The sequence below is a fragment of the Heloderma suspectum genome, chromosome 10 (genome assembly GCF_057233095.1).
Source record: "Heloderma suspectum isolate Gila_16-S chromosome 10, 16-S_ref, whole genome shotgun sequence".
Lineage (NCBI taxonomy): Eukaryota > Metazoa > Chordata > Lepidosauria > Squamata > Helodermatidae > Heloderma > Heloderma suspectum.
In genome coordinates, this window is record NC_139467.1 from 41,924,316 (window position 1) to 41,949,214 (window position 24,899).

Genomic DNA, 24,899 nt, shown 5'->3' on the forward strand with positions numbered 1-24,899 from the left:
TGCAGACAAGCTGGAGAGGGTTCAGAGAAGGGCAATGGAGATGATCGGGGACTGGAAACAAAGCACTATGAGGAGAGACTGAAAGAGCTGGGCATGTTTAGCCTTGGGAAGAGAAGACTGAGGGGAGAGAGGATAGCGCCCTTTAAGTACCACGAAAGGCTGTCATAGAGAGGAAGGCCAGGATCTCTTCTCCATCATCCCAGAGTGTGTGTGTGTGGGGGGTTGAACCTCAGAGGGGGGACTGCGACCCCAAGCAGGCTGGATTTGGCCTGAGGTTCTGCACCCCTATTTTAGTGCTAAAGGGACAAGCCTGGCTGAGCCATGGGCTCGTGTGCCCCCCTCCTTCACCAGCACCGTTGCAAGGATTTTAGAAGGTTTGTTCAACTAACTGCAGATACTCATTTTCAGCAAGAAAAAAAAAATTCCAATGGAGCAGATGTCTGTGTGGGTGCGTGGTGGAACATTCAACCACGCAGTTTCCTCCATGTTTAGCAAGAACTTGACTATTTCTCCCCCACCCCACCGCACCCCCAGTACCATCTCTGAGGTGCAAAGTTACCCTGAGTTGATTTTCCCTGTCTCCCCTCTGCAGGTGTTGAAAAATCACAAATTAATCACATCCTGAAAAATGAAGGAAAACCATGCTTTCAAACCCTATCACACATTGGTGCTCCCACACGACCCGCTTTAGCATGCTCAGAAATGACTTCGTGAATTGGGCCTATTGGTACCTATTGGTTCAGATGGAAGTCGATGGATAAATGATCTTTGAGAGACTAGGAAAAATTGCGTGGGGGTGGGAGGAGGGTTGAGGGACGGGAGGACATCCAAGGAGCTGGTCACAGAGCGTGACATTGCAGGGCTTAGTCTGCACCTCGGGCCCCTCACAGGCCTTCCCGCTGGTGAGTGGAGCAATGCACTGCCGCATTCTGGTCCGGGACCCTCGCCTGCAAGTCATCGAGCACAGACTCCAGGGGGACCAATCCTCCCACAAGCCGTGAACTGGAACACACCACAGAGCAATCATGCCTGGGTCTACCTCTCAGCTGGGTGTGTGTTTGGGGGAAGCAGAACAGGGAGAAGAAGTATGGGGGGCCTACAGGATAGGGGGGGTGGAGAAGAGAAGAGTGATATAGAGAAGAGGATGGTGGTGAATAATGGTTTGCCCAAAATGAATTTCCGTTTGCCTTATCCTTTGAGGACAGAACAAGAAACAATGGGTTTAAGAGGAATGGAGGGGGAAAGGGGGGGTTTAGGCAAAACATTAGGACAAACTTTCTACTTCTAAATTTCTTGGGGCAGGGACTGACCGAGGAGGACGAGTCAGAGGCCCCGACAGAGGAAGATGCCCAGCTCCTGCCAGGGCCCGCACCGCTACAGGGTCTACGGAGGAGCCTGCTGAGGTCCCAGCCATGCAAGGAGGAGGGCTCTGCCTCCAAGCCGGAGGCTGAGTGGCCCCCAAGTCCCAGGGAGCAAGGGTACCCGAGGAGGCAGGCCCAACCCAGGGAACCTAGACGAGGTGCAGGCTGCAATGGAGGTCTACTTGAGAGGAAAGGGGCCCCTCACAAGCAGGGCTCTGACAGGGAGCTCTAAGGTGCTGCAGCTGAGCCCTGGGTGGGGCAACAGGCTCTGCTCTTAAAAGTCTTCAGTATCTGCCTAGCGGGTGTTGGGAACAATGCTGTTGCAGCCACTCTAGCGTCTGGCATCGTGCCTCCTGGACCTTGCCCTGTGACTGATGCTCCATGAGACTGACCCTTAGACTCTGTGACTTTGCTTCGGGACTGACTAGTGTATCTCACTGCCTAATAGGGAAGTAAGAACTCACCCTAGTTCGGTTCTCCATGCCCTCGCCGAAGCAGCATCCCTGCTCGCTCCCCCCCCCCCCGAACCTGTGCTCGAGCCACCCACGTGTTCGGTGAATTCCCCAGCGCTCACCACAAAGCCGTTCAGTGAGCACCGCCATTTCTGCGCCTTTGCTTTCTAGGGAAAACCGAAAGTTAAAAAAAATGTGCATATTCAAATATGTGCAGTTTGGAGCTGGGAAAGCTAAATAAGCACAGTATTAGAGGGATTTTACCTGTAATATTGTGCTTATTTAGCTTTCCCAGCTCCAAACTGCGCATATTTGAATGTGTGCATTTTTGAAACTTCCTGTTTTTCCTAGAAAGCAAAGGCGTGAAAATGGCGGCGCTCACTGAACGGCTTCACAGTGAGTACTTTAGAGCGCGAGTGGGAACAGGTGGGGGGCGAACAAGGACAGCGTCACGGAGGGCGCAGTTTGGGGGTTGCTCGACGAATTCCCAAACTCCAAACTGCGCTCACGACATCCCTAATGCCTAACAGTGTTTGAGTGCTGCCTGTTTGACCACTCCCGCTTTGCCTGACTCCATATTCTGGACTGCCTGCCTGTGCTTTGACCCTTTGCCTGCCTAAGTGACCACACTCTTGTCTACATCCCTGCACCGCCTAGCAAAGAGCCAGGACCCAGTTTGAAGTGGGACAGTGATGGTGGATTAGATGTGTGAATGGATAGCTTTTAACACCCCACCCCCTTTAAAACTGTCAAGCGAATGCTCAAAACGCTGCTAAGAAGTGAACCCGAGGCTTTGGGGAATTCGGGAGTGGATTTAGCCAGGAAAAGGGCTGTAGTTCACTGGAAGAGCAGCTGGTTTGCATGCAGGAGGTCCCAGGTTCAATCCCCAGCATCTGTCAGGGGTGTTTCTGAGCGCAGGGCATGGGATAGCAGTTCAGATTATAAAGGAGAACCATCAGATGTGGGGGAGGTGTTTTCCCAGGCTAGTCCAGGCATGAGTAGGCCGGCTTCCCAGGTTACAAACGTACAGATGGCTGAGCTTGTGGGCCCCTCCTCACCCCCCCCCCGTGAGAGGCAGCAAACAGGAGTTTGGCCTAATACGGATGTACGAAAGTCACTTACCTTTTTGCGGATGTGATTCGTGGGGGGGGAGGCGCTCTGTCCCTCCCCCCAGAATCCTCGACAGGGGGGAGGCGATTTGGTCCTCCCCCCCGGAATCCTGCTTGGCCGGCTCCGCTCCACGGCGGCTCCACAGAGTAGCTGGCCAGGGCTGTCCGTAGCCAGAGTTCCGGCCGCGGGTGGGCTGCTGAAGACACAAATGGCGGCCGCTGTAGCGGCCGCCATTTGCATCCAGCCAGGCTGCTGTGATAGGCTACAGAAGTATTTACGGAGCCTATCACGGCCGACCCCCCAAAAAAACAGCCCCCCCAAAAAACATCGTATGCAAATGGTGGCTGCTATGGCGGCCACCATTTGCATTCCCTATTTTTCGCTGTTTTATCCTACGTACATATTTACGTAGGCTATTACGGCGGGGAAAAAAAGGAACGCAAATAGCACCCACTACGCTATTTGTGTTCCCCTTTTTTTCGCCATAATAGCCTACGTATATATTTATGTACGATAAAATGGTGAAAAATAGGGAATGCAAATGGCAGCCACCATAGCCGCTGCCATTTGTGTACGCGTTTTTTGGGGGGGCTTGCCGTGATAGGCTGCGTAAATACTTACGTAGCCTATCATGGCTATGATGGAGAAGCGAATGGCGGCCGCAGGGCGGCCGCCATTCTTAAGTCAGCGCGGACGGCAGCGGCTAAGTGCTCCATTTCACGCGCCTTTTGTGGGTTGGAGGCTCGGTTCCGCACACCTTTCATGGGTTGGGAGGGCGGGGGCTTCGTTCCGCCACAGATTTCGGGGGGCCGAATGCATTGGCATTTGGCCTCACCAAGATCTGTGGCGGAATTCTCTGACATCCCTATGACCTAATAGATGCCAGGCGCAGGTGCCGGAGCAAAGAGAGAGAAGGCCGGGGCGGAACCTAGACAGTCTACCCGATTGGCCTTGTGTGAGAAGCTGCGCTTAGAGGCCTCATGAGAAGAGGGGGAACCCCCGCTTAAGTTAGGCTAGCCAGACTGCCTCCCTCTTCAAACGGCGGGCAACTCTCGTAAATTCCATTTGGATCCCCTGAAGGCATTCCTTGCAGACAGAGAGTTTCTCTGAGAATTTGCATCTGTAGGACCCCGTGAAGTAACGGATTAAAAGCTGTAGACTGAAGCCTCTCGTCTGTGTATGTTTGGGCACTGAAGTGAAGCGGGGACTAAGGGAACCTTGACAGCATCTCCAGGCAGGGCTGGGAAATACCCCTTCCTGAGAGCCTGGGGAGCAGCTGACAGTCAGTGTCAACAATACTGGCCTAGATGGACTAAGGGTCTGACTAGGTATGAGTTCTCTATGTTCCATAGCACAGCCACACATCTCTGGTCAAAGGAAGAAACTGCAAGGAGACAAGCTAGACCAGCCAAGGTAACCTCTGAAAAACCATTAGCCAGAGTGGGCCATGTGGCATGGCCTGATCCTATAAAAGCTTCCAGATCAAGCTAGCTTATTGGTCTAAGCAACTAGGGTAGACTTTCTTTGAGGGAGAGCTTCTTTGTTTCTCCCCACCCCGATCATCATAATCCCAAGGAAATATGATTGATCTCAAATGAATCTGGGGAATGTCTAAAAAATATATAGTTAAACCCATAGTTACTGTTGACAATGGCCAATAGATGACAGTCTGTATTTGCTAGTCTGGTTCAGTATTTTTAGATGTTCATCAGTTGTGTGCAGGGTCTCTGGCATCCCCCCAGGACTGCTGGAGGTCTATGCATTCTGGACATCACCTGTAGCATGTGCATTTAATTTAAATAGCCACATTATTTTTTGCATGATTTGCCAGCTGTGGTATTTGGGTGTTAGAATGTTGTGGAAAGGAAGGAATAGAACCAGTAATAGAGCTCAAGCGACAAGCAAGATGGAATCTGGAAAGGCTGCAGGCTGAGGGAGAATGGAGCAAGTAGCTGTAAGAACAGGCAAGCTTCACTCCTCTCCATCAACCTCTAGAAACCACCCTCAATGCTCCCCTTCCGGATTCTGAGACCTCTCCATATAGGCTATCCTGCAGTGTTACACCTGCAGATAAACACTGTAACAGCTAGAAATGAGTTTCGACTGTCAACTAAGACTGAAAGCGGGAAAAGGCAAATTCCATATAAAGGACGATTAAGGAAAGGCTTGAAAACTGAAGCTGTTATCATGATGCCTTTGATATACGTTAATGGGGTGGCCACACTTGGAAAACTGTGTGCAACCCTGGTTGCTCCCGCTCAAGAAGGCTGGAAATGGTACAGGAGAGGTCAGCCAAAAGAATCAAAGGGTTGGAACACACATCAGGCAAAGCTTAAAAAAAAGAAGACATGGTGTGTGTGTCATGATATAGTCCTATAAAATTAAGAATGATACGGGGAAACTTTTCTTCCTCTCTCATAGCATGAGAACTTGAATTCACTCAATGAAATGGATAGGCAGCAGCAGGTTCAGAATTTGCAACAATACATATTTAAAGTAGTGCTGTGCTGAATCCTCCCTCCTATTTTGGGGAACTTTTTCTCTCCTTGCGAAAGAGGCATTGTTTTTTCTGCCTCTTTTGCAGGGAGGGGGAGAGCTTGGGAGAATTTTCTCCTTGGGGTAGGGATGTCAGAGAATTCCGCACAAATTTTAAATGGGATCAAATTCTGACAAACCCGGTCCATGGAATCGTCCTTGGAACGGGGCGGCCTGGTCGACCTGGACCGGAGCTCACGCGAAGCCATTTTTTTTTTTTGTCTGCTGAACAGTGGATTTTACAAAAATAATCACGAAAAAAATCCGTAAATCAGAAATAGAAGAACATGAACGGTTTTACCCTTTTTATGATAATAAATAGGCATTTTCCCTATGACCTGAGGCTTTCTTTTGCTGGGGCTGAGTCGCGAAGTGCGTGGAAATCCTCCATCTGTTTGTTTATTGCCTGTGGAGGTGAGGTCGGGTGAGGTCAGGTGACCAGAAGTTATTATCTGTGGAGGTGAGCTCAGGTGAGCGGAAGTTACGTGGGAGATTCCTGCCATCTGAAAACCTGGAAGCATTTACGGAAATGTTTCATAAACTGGAAACGTTTCCGTAAATCAGAGCCATCAGACCACAAATGATGGAGACCGACGGCGTGCGTGCGAAAACGATTTTTCGGCGGCACTTATGGAATTATTTTCATAAGTTCGGGGAGCCGGGAAAAAAACGGGGGAATCCGGGGTATGTGGATGGCGGAACGGGGCGGACGACACAATCTGCGGACCTGAAAACCAACGGTAAACGGCGGCCTTCGGCTCTGTGGAATCCTCATGGAGCGGAGCAGCTCTGCGAGGATTCCGGGTGGCGGGAGGACAGATCGCCTCCCCTCTGCGGATTCCCCACTGGAACGGATGGTGGGGAATCCGTACATCCCTACCTTGGGGAGGGGGACAGGGTTTCTACATACCCTTCTAAAGCGTAGGTGATTTTTGAGGGGGGTCTTCTTTCTTTTCTTTTCAAAAATCACCCCCTGCACTTGCAGGAGCCCAGGACTCTTCACCAGCTGGGAGTTCTTCCTGAATGTCTGTTGGAGAAGGCGAGGTCACATGGTCCCCTGGAAGTTCAGAAAGAACTTCTGGGATGGAGAAGAGTCCTGGGCTCCTGCAAACGCAGGGTTGTGGGTTTTTTTTTTTTCAAATAATAAAAAAGATCCCTCAAGAATTGCCTACACTTAAAAAGGTATGTGGAAACCCTGTCCCTCTCCCCAAGGAGGAAATTCTCATCTCGCCCAGCCTCTTTCACCAGAGTTTTCACCCCCCATGCCAAAAATGGAAGAATCAAAATTTTCAGCAGAGCACTAATTTAAAGTACGCCATATTCACTGCCGTAAGATGCGGTGATACTTGCTGAGATGGCTTTTAAAAGAATGAAATAAATTTACAGAGACATGTCTATTAGCTGTGATAGCCAAATGAAACAGCCATGTTCAGAGTGGAGATACCTCTGAATACCAGAGGTCCAGGGGAAACAACAGAGAAGTGTTCTTGCCTTCAAGCCTCACTTATGGGCTTCCTGGACACATTTCACTGGCATCGGTTGGAAACAGGACACTGGACTAGATAGCTCCATGGTCTGATGCAGCAGGGCTCTTCATATGTTCATAGATGTTGCCTAAAACGACTGATCCACGTCTCTCAGTAATGTCTAGTTGAAGTAGATTCAGGATGTGATATTGCCATTCAAGATTCCCCCCCCACACACACACCCATACATTGCCACTGAAGTGTGTCGATGGATGGATCCGTCAATGTCAGTTGCTTTGAATGGAACTGTGCCTAATATACAAAGTTTTTGCAAGCAATTTTCCTAAGATAACATATTTTGAACATTATTCTTACTAACGTATGCATTTTTTGTGCACTTTTCCCTGATATGAACATGTTTTTGATTGGGGAACTCCAATGCAAAATTCAGAGAACTGGGAATTTGAAAGGATTGAGTTTCACGAATGGGTTCGAAAGTGCAAAATGAAGTTCACATTAAAATGCAAACTGAATGAATTTCTCTCCCATCCCTACAGAAGCAGCACTGAGTGCAGTGACATCATGTCTCAGATCTGCTTCAACTAGCTGTTACCAGGAGATGCTGTGAAGAGACATGGTGGTGGTGACCATGTATTTTCAGTGCAGTGCAGATATGCACTAAATCAGCCTTCCCCAACCTGGTGCCCTCCAGATGAGTTGGACTACAACTCCCATCACCCAGCCTGCACACCATTGGTTGTGTAGGTGGGAATGATGGGAGTTGTAACCAAATACATTTGCGGGAGCATCATTGGGGAAGGCTGCCCTAAATCATTTACTCTCTTCTCAAGACAACCCAAGCAATTTCAATCTGACTGCTAACCCTAGAGACTCCGCTCTCCCTTCTTCCTTCCAAAGCTGGAAGCCTTCACCCTTTTCCTTGTCCATCACCACCATAACCCTTTAACAAGCAATATCCATCACACCCGCCATGCAAATCTGTAGCGCAGCTGAGCTTGAATCTAGAACCAAGTCCAACACAACCCACAGCACCATGCTCAGGAAAATAAAATCTCACAAGATATTAATATTAATTAATATCACTAGGCTGTTTGGTCAATAGGGCCCCCCACCATCACAACAACATCACAAAACTGCAAGAAAATCAAAACACATATTACAAAGTTCCAGAATTATAAACCAGTAGATTCCAGATTTAAACTGGATCAACTGTCCTGAGAGAAGGAGACTTCCCCGTCTCCCTCCCCCAGCAACTCCTCGAGCCCCCTGAAAATGCTGTTGAACATCACAATATACTTTCTACCTCCTCTTTCCTTGTTTCCCTCACTCTCTCAGCTATGAAAACATACATCTAAGGTTTTTGCGGGCGTCCAACTGAGTCTGGGAGGCTGGCAGACTTCCCCGCACTTGGCCTCCTGAGCCCCACTCGCTGAGCCATGGGGCACTGATGGAGCTGGCCACCGAGCACCCCAGAGCTCAGCAGGGCCTGCGATCAGCTTGCTCCTCACTGCTTCCTTCTTCTCCTCCCAGTTTGGCTACTGCAGCAGTAGTAGCACTGGTGGGGCAGGAGGAAAACAAGAGGGGCCTCTTTCTTGTCATCCTCCTGTCCCGCTGTCACCGCGGTAGCTGGGATTGGGGAGGAGGGAGAGAGGTGAGCAGCGGGCCCTTCTCCCCCTGCCCCAATCCTGGCTACCGTGATGGTAGCAGCGCTGGTGGGGCAGGAGGACTTACAGAGCCTGTCCGCTCGCATACAACTTTCCTCACCCATCCTCCTTTGCGGCTGCCATTTTAATGCAAGATGGTGGCTCTTGTTTTTCCTAAGTCTTTTGTTGTGGAAATGGCCCTTCAGGGCCACCGTTGTGCACAACAATAAATTTACGAAAAGCAAGAGCCCCCATCTTGCATTAAAATGGTGGCCACAAAGGAGGACGGGCAGAGGAAAGACGCGTGTGGGCCAGGCCCAGATGCGAGCAGAAGGGTTGCCGAGCGCTCCAGGGGCTCGCAGAGCGCTCCAGGGGCTCGCACAGCCCAGCTCGCCTGGGCGAGTGGCAGCAAGGGCAACTGGAGCACCAGATGAGCACGGATGCAGGGACGTCCGTCCATCCCTACATATACCAGCATGAATCCCCATCAAACATGAGAGCTTGCTTAGTCCCTATTTAGAATCTTATGGGTTAGTTCTGCCCTGGGTGGAGGGAGGAATAAAAAGACAAATCAAATGGCCAACGTGCATCACAGAGCTGCATCCTAGTCTTAAGCTTTCACTGAGAGCTGGCTAAAAAATGTTCACTAAAAAAATTAAACCAAAAACATGGCCTGAAGCATTTCACCTTTTAGGAATAAGAACACTGCAAGATTCACAAAAACACTGAGGCTTTTAAAACGTTTTTTTTTTTTAAGATGGCAAAATTAAACCTTGTTCGAGTATAATTAGGTGAAGCATGACAACAAGAAATGTACCAGAAAATGAAACTTTCTCCACTTCTGTAGCAGGCTAGATTGTTGTACAATTAAGCCAACTGTGCATGCAAATATGCAACAATTATCTAGATCTGCATAAGTGTATATTGCAGGCGGTGTTTTTGAACGAGGATGAACATGATGTGAAATTAAGTCAGTTGCACATGCAATCCACGACAATTATTCGTACCTGCATTCATTTATACTCCTGTTGGGGGCTTATGATTGGGGAATGTGGTGCAAAATGGGGCCGTAGCTCAGCGTTGTGGTGCAAAATGTGGTGCAAAATGGGGCCGTAGCTCTGCTTTGCATTCAGAAGGTCCAAGATTCAATTCCTGCCATCTCCATGTAGGTCTGGGAAAGACCTCTCCTTGGAGGTGCTCCCAGTTGATATGGGAAATATGTCAGCTTTGGGGCTGACACATGTCAGCACCCCACTTGCCCCCAGCTCAGCTTTGTATTTCCACATCCAGTTCATTATCAAACCTCCTGTTAGTTATCTCAGAAGACCCTTGGGTGAATGTTTTTTTTTTTTTTTTCCAGGGAACAGCTGGATGGAGGGAGATTCCACACACACACACACGAAGAATATAGTTCTTCATATTCCCTGGTATGTTTATTCCTCATTTTGTCCATTCCCTGAGCATGTGCAGAGTGTGCTTTTTATTCAAACAAAGAGAAGGTTGCTGATCTTTCCCTTCATGCTGCATTTGTACAAGTGAAGTGTGACTGCTTCAGAAAGAACTTTCCATTATACTGTCTCTTTTTCTTCATGAGTTTCATAACAGAAGTATGATGTAGTGGTTAGAGTCCAGCCCAAAGTCACCCAGTGAGATAACTAACAGGAGGTTTGCTAATGAGCTGGATGTGGAAATACAAAGCTGAGCTGTGGGCAAGTGGGGTGCTGACATGTGTAGGAGTAAGTCGCACTGAACTCAGTAAGACTTACTTCTGAGTAGACATGCACAGAGTTGGTTCTCCTCTACATTTTCGCCTCACAATGTCACCAACAAGGCTGGATGTAGAAATAGAAAGCCTAGCAGGGGGAATAATACTCGTGCAGGGATCCAGACCGGCATGGTCATTTTAAAAGTTCTTTCTTTCTTTCTTTCTTTCTTTCTTTCTTTCTTTCTTTCTTTCTTTCTTTCTTTCTACAGCGCTGCTTTAAACCAAGAGTGCATCGCTCAGGCACACCTAGGGCGGCCTTGTTTTGGGAAGCCCTGAGGAGGAGGAAGTGTTTTGGCTGAAAGTAAACGGAGAGGGAGGATTTCAATTGAAAAAGAACACCCACAAACAAGCTGGTGAGCACAATTAATTTTTTTTTAAAAAAACTTACGTATTTATTATTGAAATATACTACCTTGCGTTTTTATTTACGAAAATGTTGCGACTCTGTGCAGATGACAAAAAAAAGCCGCATGACTGCTGGCTCCGCAGGACCTCGTGTTGCCATTCCACAGAGGATTCCGTGGCACAGACTGAAAGGAATTCGATCCCATTTCAGTCTGTGGCGGAATTCTCTGACATCCCTAGTTGGGGACCACATGCAAGAAGTGGATGAGGCCTGCCCAAAGACGGCAGGGCCAAGCCCACTGCTGGCATGCAGTGTGGACACACTTGACCTGAGCCAATTCACATTAGGGATGTACGAAAGGCACTTACCTGGTCCCGCAGCTTGCTTCGCGGTGTGGGGGAGGCGCTTCGGTTCTCCCCCCGAAGTTCAGGCCGGGGGGGAGGCGCCCTGCCTCGCCCGGCCGAAATTCAGGCCGGGGAGAAGCGCCCCGTCTCCCCGGCCGCGAAATACAAAAGTGAAAAACAAACAAAAAACACACCCGTGATAGGCTACGTAACGATTTACGTAGCCTATCACGGCTAGATTTCCAAAGTCAGCCGTGATAGGCTACATAAATCGTTACGTAGCCTATCACGGGTGACTTTGGGGGAAAAAAAAAGCGCGTACGCAAATGGCGGCGCCCATGGGCGCCGCCATTTGCGTTCCTTATTTGGTCCCGGGTAGTCTACATAAAGATTTACGTAGACTACGGCGAAAATAAGGGCAACGCAAATTATTTTCGCCATAGTCTACGTAAATCTTGACGTAGACTACCCGGGCCCAAATAAGGAACGCAAATGGCGGCACCCATGGGCTTTTTTTTTTCCCCCCAAAGTCACCCGTGATAGGCTACGTAACGATTTACGTAGCCTATCATGGCTGACTTTGGAAATCTAGCCGTGATAGACTACGTAAATCGTTACGTAGCCTATCACGTGTTTTGTTTTGTTTTTTTTACCTTGTTTTGTAATGGCGGCGGCGGCAGCCAGTCGGAAGACCGGCCACCGCCCCCGCCGACATTCAAGGGAGGTAAGTCCCATCCCGGGGGGGTGGCGGAGAATTTCACCGCCAATTTCGGGGGGCCGAATGCGTTGGCATTCTGCCTCCCCGAGATTCGTGGAGAAATTCTCCGCCATCCCTAATTCACATACATGCATTCTCTCTGTCAAACACACACACGCTACTGTGCGGAATGGGGGGGGGTCCCCTCCTTGAGTGAGAGTGATCACTTTCACCATTTCCAGATTCTATGCTGGGCAGTGAGGGACTGAGTGTGCTCCTCAGCACGAAGCTCACAAAAGCAGCTCCCTCTTCCCTCTGCTCTTGCCCTTCCCAGGGGGCGGGGCCTTGGCTAACCCTTGGCGAGCCGTACGGGGAGGCATGGTGGACCACAGCTGGCCCATGGGCTCGAGGTTTTCCACTGCTGCACTAAAAGAGAACTCTAGTAAGTGCTCCTGGTAGGATCAGGTGAGATTCAGAGACAGACACCACATTCTATGGCCCTTTTTGCTCTATTTTTCTGGATTTGTTGCTGTAACTTCCCAAATGCTTTCCAAGTTTAGGAAAGTAACAGTATAGGTTAGAATGTTCTCATCATTCGCTATCTGTCACCACAGGGTGGATTTTATATCACAGCAGTTATAGTAAGATGAATGAAAACATAAGAAAAAATTCCCAAGGAGTTTTCATGAGCTTCTTGGATGGGTTTGCCCTGAAAATGATACTGAACCCAGTGCAGAGGAAACAGCTTTCCAGCTCCATCAACCCATAATGGCAGATGGGTTCTCTCCCAAGATGGCCACTTTGGAGACCACCTGGGCAGCTTTCTGGTCAAGCCTCACCTACACTTTATTTGTCATTAATCAAACCCATTCACAATGATCTAGGGATGGCGTGAGTATGGATGAATCTGTCTGGGAATCTGGCGGAACTGTCCCGCCCGCACCCCCAAGCCCCACTGCAGTCACCCTGGCAGCCTCACTGAGCTTCCCTGACGCCATTTTTTGAAAAATAAAATGGCAATTGCAAAATGCGCATACTTGCATAAGTGCAAAAATGCATATTTTATTAATGCACGTTTGTGTATGCGTGAAAATGTGTATTTTTGCAAAAGTGCACATTCTTGCACATTCACAAATATGCACATTCACAAGAATGTGCATTTTGTGCATGTGCAGATACGCGCATTTTGTGATCGCCATTTTATTTTGAAAAAAATGGCGACCGCGGAGCTCGGCAAGGCCATCAGGGTGAATGTGGGCTGCTCGCCAAGCGCAGGAGGGGCTTCAGTGTAGTCCAGGAACCAGTGAGCAGGGGCTGGGCGGGTGCCTGAGGAACCCGGACGGGGGTAGGTTCGCACATCCCTGGTCACAAGTGCTTGGGTTGGGCTGGGAGGCCAGCAGTCTCCCCTGCACTTGGCCCCCTGGACCCAGCTCACTGAGCTGTGGGGCGCTGATGGACCTGGCCACCGATCACCCTGGAGCTCAGCAAGCGGCCGGAAGAGCCCAGAGATGTCATCGCTACACGTGCCCCAACCACTCTCGCAATCTCCTCCTTGCAAGGAGAAGATGGCTAGAGCATTCAGGGCGTGTGCAACCCTGGAGACTCATCCAGCCCCCTCCATCTGTCAAGCGAACCCTTAACAGCCAATGGGGGTGGGATGAGGCCTTGGTGCACGGCACCTTGGCATGCAGCACCGAGGTCTCCAGCAGTCAAGCTGTTGTGCACAAAAAGCACAAGGGCTTGACTGCTGGAGTCCTTGGTGCATAGAGGAGAGGTGGCTCATGCAGACAGGGGTGGGGCAAGCAAGGGTGCTCGCTGAGTGGGTCCAGGTCACGTGAGCATAGGGTGGCTTGTCGAGCTCCCCCATGCCCCAGCCAGAGGTGACTCCATCCATCTCTACAATAATCTCTTAGATCAAGACTAACATAGATGTTTTACTGAAATTGGGAATACATTAAGGAAAGGGCAGGGAACAATTCTGGGCCTGGGGGCTGGATTGCTCCCCTTCACCCCGTTGCAGGCTGAATGGTGTCAGGGTCTGTCCGTGAAATCATTGGGCCCCCAACCAAAGCACTGGCTGGAGCTCCTACAGCCGATGCCTCAGTCAGGAAGCTGGCATTACTCAGCTGGGCTTTCCCTGGCTGGCGACAGCCTGAGCAGAATGAAGCGCACTGTGGTGCTGGTTCTCCCACATGGAGGAGCCAAGTGTACCCAGCTGGCCCCTCAAAGTGCCACCCGAGTTAGCAGTGGCACTGCTCCTCCTTTGCCCACCCCGGCTCAATCGCTCTCCCGCCTTCTGAGGCGGTGGGGCTTCCGGGACAGGCCTCACTCAAGACCCTGTGGGATAGATGGGCCAGCCTGACTGGCCAAATTTGGCCCAGGGGATGGTGGTTCTCCATCCCCACAGTTAGGTATGGCACCTGGGAAAAGTCTCGTGTGAGTCTGCTGCACTTCATAAAATTAATCTCCAGTTTTGCTAATATTAGGACCGGCGTGTTTTATTTTTGACTCTTGATCACTCTGCTTTACTAGGGGCCCAGAGGTTTTGCCAAGTAGTGCTCGATACAGATTGCTGGCTTTCAAACGGGAGAGTGTCCATTAGCTCTTTGTCCCAGCATGCATTGGGGGGAAGCTGAGAACTTCTGCACTGGGCCAAGGCCACCCAATTACTCAATAATGAGCTTCCTGAATATGTTAAGAATTAAAATATTATGGACGGGGTTTCTACCCGAAGCAGGATGTTGTGAAGCTCAAAAAGCCAGCTTGCTCGCTACCTTGTGATTTTTAGATAGTCCTAGTGAAGTTATTATGTCACCAGTCCTGTGTAAGTCTTTCAAGCCGTAATATTTCTTGCTCTCTTTCATTACATGCCAATTGCGCTGCTCAATTTGCTCTGTACTCCCCAGCAAATTATCTATCTAAACGAGCTTTCTGGATTGTTTTGTCCATTCAAAGACACAGACGATGGAGCCAAGAAAAAGGAGGGGAAATAATCTTTAATCATAACACGCTCACAAGAAATTCAGAGAATCTAGTCTGTGATGAATCCAGATTTTTTTTTCAGGGGTGGGAGGGAAGATTTTTTTTTTTTAAAAAAAATATTTTTCTATAGTGACCTCCTGTGTTCCCCCTAATTCAACTGCATTCAGTGTTTCCGGACAAAAAACAGATTTTTCAAGCTGATGATGATCTATCATCGATTAGCTGTCATGGGCTCTGAATACTAATTAATGCGTAAACTCTTCAACCTCCTTTAAATCAAAGATTCTACAAGCTACTCAGCTTTTCAGGGCCTGCAGAAGCTACTATGACTTTACAAAAAGCAGGGAGACCAAGGGCACCTTCACAAGTGATGCTAAACAGGCAATCCTGTACATGTCTACTCAGAAATAAGTTCCACTGAATTCAACAGGGCTTACTCCCATGTCAGTGGGTATAGGATTGCAACCTAAAGCACCTTTTTTGTAATTAAAGTCTTAAAAAATGAGCATGTTAATTACATATATATGCAACACAGCAATTCTGAAACTTGCAACTGCTCAGGACCACAATACATGGCTCGGGACTGCAGCACATGGCTCGGGATTGCAATACCTGATGGAGTACCTCTTCTGACATGAACCTCTCCGTACTCTACGCTCAGCATCCAAGGTCTTCCTCTGGGTGCCTCCTCCAGGGGAGGCTTGGAAGCTGGCAACAAGAGAGACGGCCTTCTCAGTGGTGGCCTCCCAACTGTGAAATAATCTCCCCAATTGAGGCTGGTCTGGCGCCAATGATGTTATCTTTTCGGCACCAGGTTAAGACCTTTCTCTTTTCTCAGGCATTTGGCAGCATATGATGAGTTTTTAATCAGTCCTGTATTCGTCTTATAGTTATGACTGACTGGTCAGGGTTTTTTAAAGATATATATTGTCTTTGTGTATACTGTTCATATGTTTTATGTAAATAGTTTTTAAACTTGTATTTTTAATGTTTTTTTTACTGTAACTTAACGTTTAAAGTTTTTAATCTTTGTAAACCAGCCAGACAGCCCCGGCTATGTGGTGGTGTAGAAATGTAAATAATTATGATGATGATAATGATGATGATAACAGGTAACTGCAACACATGACACAAGAAAACTCATGTCAAGGTGACATGCTAAAAGCACGTGTCAGTGGTTGTCATTCTCAGGACCCAGGTTTCCCTGCCAAGGATGTAGCCCCTCCTGCTTTCGACAGTGAAAATGGGGTGCCTAAGCAGGGAATACAATCCAATCTGAACCAGAAACCAAGCCTATTTTTCCTGAAGAACATAATAGAACCGGAATACTTCCTTGAAAGTTTCTTTTGGTCCTGAACTGAAATTGAAGACGTAATGTTTAATTTTGTGCAAATTGTACATGCAATTTGCACAAATTAAGCATATTTCAGCTGCAATTTGCGCTAAGCAAATCATGGCCAAAATTTGCACAAATCATGGCCAGAATTTGTGTAAATGCAGATTAAAGGAAAAACAACAACCCGAAAATCCACAAGACGTGATATAGATAAAGCCGCCCAGCTCATGGGTAAGCGAGCCAGAGGGCGAGCTGCAGGACGTTCAGCAAACCTCATCCCCAGACAGATTCCTCCGACATCCCTAGTTTATTGATCAGTAAGATGAAAGCAAATGGGAAGCTGCAGGGTGGGGAAAGGCTGTGCTGGAGATGGGTGTTTGATTCTTGCACCTGTGGCATTTTCCCCACTCTCAAAACCTCCCTAGCACCTGTTTATTTATGTATTTATTACATTTCTAACCTGCCCAATCACAAATGTTCTCTGGGTGGATTACAAACAGTTAAAAAACTAAAATGCCATGGAACAGTTAAAAATATAAAATACAATGCAAATATTTAAAAGAATAAAATACGATATAATGCAAAACAATAAACACCACAGCAATCAATAAAATGGCCATAAGAACCTATGACTAGGTCTCTAAAATGCCTGGGAGAAAAGAAAGGTCTTTGCCTGGCACTGAAAAGATAACAATATAGGTGCCACGCGAATCTCTTTGGAGAGTTTATTCCATAAGTGGGGTGCCATGCCGAGAAGGCCCTCTCTCTTGTAGCCACCTGCCTAGCTTCCTTTGGCAGGGCCCCTAAAGATTTCCTAAGGGTCCAAGCAGGTTCATCTTGTATTTTCCTCAAGCGGGGAGTGGAGAGATTTAGATTAAGAAAACAGTGGGGGAAAGTGTTAAGCACCAATACAGTGCTTTTAAGGCTGCAATCCTTACTTCTTACTTACTTCTGAGTAAACACAAATAGGGTTGTGCTGCCTTGCATGTCAAAAGAAACAGATGTTGGGAGATGCAAACATGGATCTCCTGCATACCGTGTCATCTGGCTCTTAAAATAAGGGATCGAGCAAAGGATTCATGACGTGGTGGTAACTCACCGGCCCCCACCAGCACAGATTCAGAGCGTGTAAAAGCAACACTTGGGAATATTTTTACACATTTTATGTATTTATTCATTTAGCTACATAATGTATATCCCACACCTTCACAGTAAATGTGTGTTCCCTAGCAAAGTAGTAAGAAACAATGAAAGTATAATTAAAATAATAATCCAATGAATAAAGCATACAAACCAAGAAAACAAACTACAGCAGCGACAGACCATTCAAAACAGACAGCCAAATCAAAACTGCTCGATGTTAAAAATGCCAATGCTGGCAGTTTTTGAAAGCCTGGATAAACAGAAAAGTTTTTGCCTGGTGCCTACACGATCATAGCAGGCATCAGGCAAACAGGGGAAAGGACTCTCGTAGGAAGGGTAAAATACTCGTTAATGAAATAGTGCACATTAAAACCATATTGCTGACTACTGATCATTCCGGATATTTGCATTTTGTTAATTCTTCATAGTACTTATGGATTATGGATGAAACTCCCTTAGAACAAATTGGATCTATTGCCTTGCTTCCCCTCAGGAACCACCAGTCCCTGGGTGGATGCTGAATGGGTTCATAAATCTGAATAGTCTTGAACCGGGTGAAACCAAGACAAATACAGTCAAAGCTAAGCTCAAGCCAAAACGGAACCAAATACTGAGTGGGTGATTCCCAGCTCCTAAGAGTGCAGAAGTATAACATGTGAGTGTTAATCATGCAGGTTAGGGGATGAGATAAAAAATCAGCAGGTAACACTCATAAAAAGCAACCCAAGACAACGAAGGAGAAAGCAGAAAGGGGGTAGAATGGAGAAGGAGCAACACCCGCCCTCCCCACGCTTCCAGTCTACCTGGGCAGGTGGCGGTATTATTGCATATCCGGGTCTCCCGCAACAACCCGCTACACAGAGTCCCGTAAGGCGATGAGACGCAGGAGCGAGTTCGCACCTGGGTACCCTGCCCACAGGTCAGGGAGCAGACGCTCCACTGGGACCATTCCTCAGCCGCAGGGTCTCCTGTGGGAGAAAGAGACACACACAAGCACACAAACACAGGGAAACAGTGGTTCAGCCATCTCCAAAACAGACTGACAGGCAATGGGCAAAGAGCCCGCACTAGGGATGAATGCATCTGTCAATTTCATTTTCTCCTTCTTCCAATCTTAGGTTTGATCTGTCTCATTCCCACATAAATTTCAGGTTTTTAAAAAATAATAATTTGCATATGCATCTCTATGAGCATTTCTCTTAATATATGCGTCACTGAAGTGAAACACAATTTTGCCCAACACATGCATTTTTGCATCCAATATTCCCTAGTATAAAGCATTTTTGTATGCTGTTTTCCTAATAGAATGCATTTTTATCTGCATTTTGCCCTAACATACACATTTTGTAAACACTATTCAAGTGGAAAACTGCATTGCAAAATTTGGAGAAGTGAAATTTCAAAGGATAATTGCATCTGGGTTTGTGTATTGGTTTGAAAGTGCTAAATTAGCTAGGTTCGCATTAAAATTAAAATGTGAACTGAACAAATGATCTCTCCCTTATCCCTAAGCAGCATCCAGATTCGGATGAATCAATCTATTCCTGCTCCATACTGCTTTCACATGTATTCACCCACAAGCCAATTCATAGAATCATAGGATAGTAGAATTGGGCCTACAAGGCCATCGAGTCCAACCCCCTGCTCAATGCGGGAATCCAAGTCAGAGCATCCCTGACAGGTGGCTGTCCAGCTTTGTCTTGAATGCCTCCAGTGTGGGAGAGCCCACCGCCTCCCTAGGGAATTGGTTCCCTTGTCGTATTGCTCTCACAGTCAGGAAGTTTCCATCCAGTATTTGTTTTAATCTGTGATTTAGCGCACAACCCTATGCAAGTTCAGACAGAAAAAAGGTCCTACATCTCCCAGCACGCTGGCTGGGGAATGCTGGGAGTTGTAGGATTTTTCCTGTCTAATTATGCATAGCATCACACCCTTAGTTTTCTAAACTTTGCATGGAAATCTACATTTAAATATGTTATCTAAGACATATTTTCCTGCCAAAATATGCTTTTCTAAATATATTTTCTCCCAAAATGTGCATTTCTAAAGAGATTTTCCCCACCCCCAAATATGCATTTTCAATGTATATTGTTACATTTTTTTTCAACTGAGGATTGTCGGAATGTCTATGAAGAGCAAAAGGCAGTGGATAACTAAGTTTTGATCCGCACATTAGTCTCAGAGGTGTGGATCAGGTAAGTTCATGCTGGAATCCGCGAAGACTGCATTCCTCAAGCAACCCTGACCTGCACTCTGCTTGTGTTCTTGGTTGTCTATATTTATTGGGAAGGGGGCTGGACTGATTGGACACTGCCTATTTCACACAGGGACATTTTCTTCTGAAAGGTGTAGCTTGCAGCTGCAAACATCAACCTATGAATGAAACAGTACTGGTTAAGCACCACTGATGGAACAAATTTGGGGAGGAGCCCCCCACCGACCGCGAGCTTAAATGTAGCTAGGGATGTACGAAAGTGACTTACCTTTCGCGGATTATGTTGATGGTGGGGGGGGAGGCGCTCTGTTCCTCCCCCTGGAATCCTCGAACGGCCGGCTGTGCTCTGCAGCAGCTCTGCGGAGCAGCCGGCCAGGCCCGGCCCAGCCAGGCCAGAGCTGTCCACAGCTGGATTTCCGGCCGCAGAGGGCTCTGGGGGGGGGGGCAACAAAACCGTGTACACAAATGGCGGCAGCTATGGCCGCCACCATTTGCGTATGTGGTTTTTTTTTAAACCCACCCAACCACGATAGGCTACGTAAAGATTTATGGAGCCTATCACGTCTTTTTTTTTCTTTTTTTAAAAACCTAGCCATGATAGGCTATGTAAATCTTTACGTAGCCTATCTCGTCTTTGTTTTTTTTACACAAGCCTGGAAATGGCGGCGGCGGCAGCAGCCGGTTGGAAGACCGGCTGCCACCGAAGCCGCCGCCTGGAAGATCCGCCCCAGGTGAGTCTCGTCCCAGGGGGGATCCGTGGGGGAGCGGGGGGGTGGCAGGCCGTTCCGCCACGAGTTCAGGGGGCCAAATGCACTGGCATTCGGCCCCACCGAGATCCGTGGCGGAATTCTCTGACATCCCTAAATGCAGCTAGTGAAATCTCTCAGGAGTTCTGCAAACTCCTAGGTTGTCACCAGATTACTCCCAAAATGAAAATCAAAGCAATTTGGAGGAAGGGGTGGCAGCATGAGCTTGCTGAGGTTGCCCATTTCCCAGCTCAATGCTCGCCCTGCCTCGTTCTCCCTCCCGCACAGGAGCATCTCTTTTTTTTTCAAACAGGAAAAATGTGCATTTTCGGAAATGAAAAATGCACACTTCTCCAAGCATGCCCCCCAAATCTGCACTTTTCCCCACAGGCTAAGGTGTGAAAATGTGGTTTGGAGTGTGTGTGATGCACATTTCTGGAAGTGCACACTTGCGCAAAGGAACATCTTTGAACATGAATGCCAGCTTGGGAAATTGCGACACCCCTGCTCATGTTCACATTCAGGTTTACGAACAGGAACGAAATTCTTGTACATCCTTATTTGGAAGTCCCTGTTGGGGAAAACATCAAGACTTTTGAGCCAAGCCCCCACCCAAAGGGAGTGTATGTAAAGAGATGGCCCTCCAAAGGCCATTTTCGCCCTTGCCTCATCCCTCTCTTTCCTCTGTCAACTGCCTCTTTTCTGTATCACTGTGAAGAGCGTCAGCACATATGAGAAGCAACTTCTGCTATCTTCCCTCTGCCCCCGAAAGCCCCCCATGTTCCCAGACATACAGATGCCCTCCCCAAAAGCTGCATTTGCTTATGGGGGCAATACCGGGACCCACCCTTTGTTGTGCTGTGAAGCCTATCAAGTGGAGGACAGCCCCAGCTCTTCCTCTCTGCCCTCAACAAGAAAGACACTGACGTTTACAATGATCTGGTCCTTGATTAGACTTGATGATCTCTCTGAAGTTATTGGACAGGCCTGTAGTAGAGGGCATCCATTTAAATTATGGAGGAACAGATGGAGGAGGTGGGGGGCTTCCATTTTCCAAAGTGGAAGACAGAGAGAAAGAGAGAAAACAAATATTAGCCGAAAGGGGCATCTATGTGAGAAGCTGTTCCTGCAGAAGGCTGACCTTCACAAAGGAGGGGAAAATGAGTATTAAGGTGGGGGGGCCATCTGCTCCTTGACGGTAGCAGAGAAAAGCAAAAAGAGGGATGACTCCACTGGTGAATCACAGGCCCAAGCGACAGTTAGCAAAATTCAATGTAGTTCCAAGGACATCAAGACAGCTGCATTTAGCACTCCGCATTTACCATAAAATAGGACCCCCCAAACAGAAACCAATGACTTCAGCAGGATCTTGAGAAATGCAGCTGTCTGTCTGTCTTTCTTTAAAACAGGCTTCTAGTCCTCAAGGTTGCAGGGAAAAAAATACAATACCATGCTGGCACTTTCTCTAAAGGGAGAAATAAGTTCTAATTCTGCAAGATGGATGGAAGGTCAAAGGGAAGAAATTGGGAAAAATTAACCCCAGTCCTCTGTTTCCTGGGGATCAGGAAACAGGGGATGTGTCTCCTGGGGATCTGGCCCAATGCAGATAAAAGTCATAAAAATTCCAGCATTCCCCATCCAGCCATGCTGGCTGGGAAATGTTAGGAGTTGTAGGACTTTTTTCTGTCTGCACGTGAATAGGATTGTACCCTTCATTGGTCAGAATCACTTTCGGCCCCATTCTAAAGCTCAGAAAACCAAATTGCATGTTATAGTTAATTGTTACTGTTGCTGCTGAAACTCCTATATGGGTGAAAGCACTATTACTTGCATTTAAAAATGAGGGAACTGAGGCGCAGAGATCTTGTCCAAAACCACTTTGCAAGCAACATGGCTAAGCAAGTATTTTACATTTGAGCTGGGTCTTTTATGTCCACACCAAAAACTATAGCTCTTGCACCACGCAAGCTTAAATGGCAAGGGCTAAACCCCCACCAGTATCTATATTTGCACAACTGGGCCAGCCAGCCCCTCTAAACACCCCTAGATTTTTGCTCCATTTGTCTTCCCATGCCATGCACACAACAGCCCAGAGAGTATAAATCAAAGACAAGGGGAAGAGTGGCGGAGAGGGAACGTGAATGGCGCTCACATTACCCAGACGAATTTGCTAAATAAATACATAAGAGCGAAACAATTAATATATTTGTTTTCTTTATAGGTCTCCAAGGAATATGCTAAGAGAATGCATAAATGGAGCAAATTAAACTCAGTTGCACCGGGAAGGGAAGGGAGGAAGGGAGAGGAAGAAGGGGAAGTAAGTGTGCATCATCTCAATTCGCTGTCGCCATGAAAATGATGGTGCTCGGGGGACTCACGTGGGCTGAAGATGAGATGCACGCTCCTCAGTCATTGGAGGCTGCATCTTAGTTAAATTGCATGTGATTATTAGAGCTGGAGGAGAAGTGGATGATGAATAGCACGTCCCAGCTAGGACCTAGCTAACATCTGGCAGGCTCCTTCACCCCAAACTGGCTGTCTTTGAGCAGTACTGGGAACACTGTCAAAACTGCCATCTTGGCCAGGGCCAGCATCCGGGGTAAGCGTAGTTGGGCCTCTGGCAAGGGCCCACTGAATTGCTCCTCAGGAACTGGAGCTGCTCCTCCACCAGGGCGACCTGCTTGTTCCCCTGCCTCTTGCTCTGGCCCAGACCACGGTGGTGGAGAGACAGAGCAGCAGCAGCGGCCACGGCCCACTTCTTCCCTGGCTCCCTGCCTGCCAAGCAAGCAGTAGCAATGAGAAAGAGGAAGAGCACTGATGGCAGTCGGAAGGTAGAACCCCTGAGGGAGGGGGCCCATTGAGGGGGTCTCGGCCAAGTTCCTCAAAAATCTGGAGCCGGTGCCGATCTTGGCAAAAACAGAGACTCATCTCCATTTCTAGAAATAAGCCGCTCCCTGGGTTCGGTCACATGTGAACGTGTGCCCCCCCCAAACTAAATTAAGTAGGGGGGAACTATCCCAATAAAGAAGTGGGGTTGTGATGCTGGCTCCGTTTGCAATGGCTCTAGCTGGGTTCTGTGAGACAATGTAAATGGGCCACAATCTGGGATACAACGGAGACTGGGGGACATCTTGCCCTTACTGACCCCAGTGTCTGGGGCGAAAGGCAGGGTTAGCCCAATAGTGTCCCTTAGTTCACCTCTTAACCCAACCATCTTGAATGTTGCTGCACATGATCTGCGCAACGGCAATTCGTAGAGAAATGTATCAAAAGAAAGTTTGAGACAAAATGCCCCCTTACCCAAGAAATTCATGACCCCATCTTCAGGTAACAAATTTTGGAGGTCATTTTGTCATTTGTTTTTATGCCACCCTTCATGTGAAATGATTCCTAGACAGTTACTAAACTTAAAATATAGAAATACATACATTAATAAGGGGAAGCATTTTTTTAAAAAATGTTGGGGGGTGCGGGGAAACATACTGTGGTTGTGAGTGACAGCAATTTCTCTTCCCCCCATCCTATGGTTAAGAATTTTAAAAGCGTATTCTGCCACCATCTCTGATGGTCACAGAGTTATTCTCTGTAGTATCCAATTATTCTCTACAGTAACCAATTATTCTCTGTAGTATCCACCTTTTCCAGAAGCCCCCCTTGGAATGAAGCTATGCTACATCAGTCCCAGGCATTTGTGTGTGGGGGGGGGGGCTCTGTCTAGGGATGTACGGATTTTGTTCCATGTCTGTTTTGTGGTTATCAGGTGTCTTTTGTTCCATCATCTGCTCATTGACTGAACTGAATTATATTCTCCTTCAGAAAAGTACATGTTTCCGCTGAAATTTATTGAACTTTCTCTGGCATCCAACATTTTGCACATTTTCTTAGCTCAGTGTACAACTAATGAGCAAAGCACTCCCCCCAAAAAAAGAGTGCTTCACAGTGGAGGCTGCAGATAGATCAGATATGTATAAAAGGTGAATTTTTTTTTTAATGGTGCATATATTTCTGTATTTTCCAGTAACTTTCATACTTTTGTACAACTAAATTTGTGTACAATCCTGGAAAGTAAAAAAAAAAAAGGTCCACAAGTCTGCAGAATCTGTGCGACTCTGAAGACGCTGGTCTATTGTGGAGTCTTCAGGGCTGATTCACAGTAATCCAAAGTCATTTGAATCTAGGGATGCTGGAAAAATTTGAGATGGACTAAAATGAGCTCGGGTTTCTAAGAATCCAACCTGCAGAATCCACTGCTAAGTGACCCCCTCAGGCCATGCAGAGTCTGTGGACTTTCGTATTATTTTTTTCACTTTCCTGAAATTTGTACATATAAATTCATAGAAAAATACGTTTCTGCTGAGGAAACGTTGAATGCAATGAGGGGCAATACGCTAAATGTTACATATTAATGTAAATTATGCAAATACTTATGCAAATACTGACATAATTATTTGCATATTTTTCTGCATGATGAAAAAAGTATGTATTTCCATCCGTCTGTGGGTGGATGACGGAACAAAAGGCACCCAATAGTCCATGAAACACAGACAGAGCGGATTTTACACAGCCCATACATCCCTAACTGAATCCGTTTTGGATTTCTCCAACATCCCTACCACTGACCACTGAGAAGAGTTCTGCTGCTGCCAGAGACTGCAAAAATCTAGGGATGGCAGAGAATTCCGCCACGGATTCCAGTGAGGCCGGATTCTTTACAATCCGGCCCCCCGGAATCCGTGG

The 24,899-nt window shown here is 47.5% G+C and overlaps 1 protein-coding gene across 2 annotated transcripts in view; it reads right to left on the reverse strand.

Moving 5' to 3' along the window:
* ADGRB2 (adhesion G protein-coupled receptor B2) overlaps positions 1-24,899 on the reverse strand; it is a 152,016-nt gene that overhangs the window by 92,151 nt on the left and 34,966 nt on the right. For both annotated transcript variants that reach the window (XM_084814426.1, XM_084814425.1), the window contains exon 3: positions 18,005-18,169. In XM_084814426.1, the coding sequence (XP_084670552.1) occupies positions 18,005-18,169 (165 nt within the window). The remainder of the gene's footprint in view (positions 1-18,004; positions 18,170-24,899) is intronic.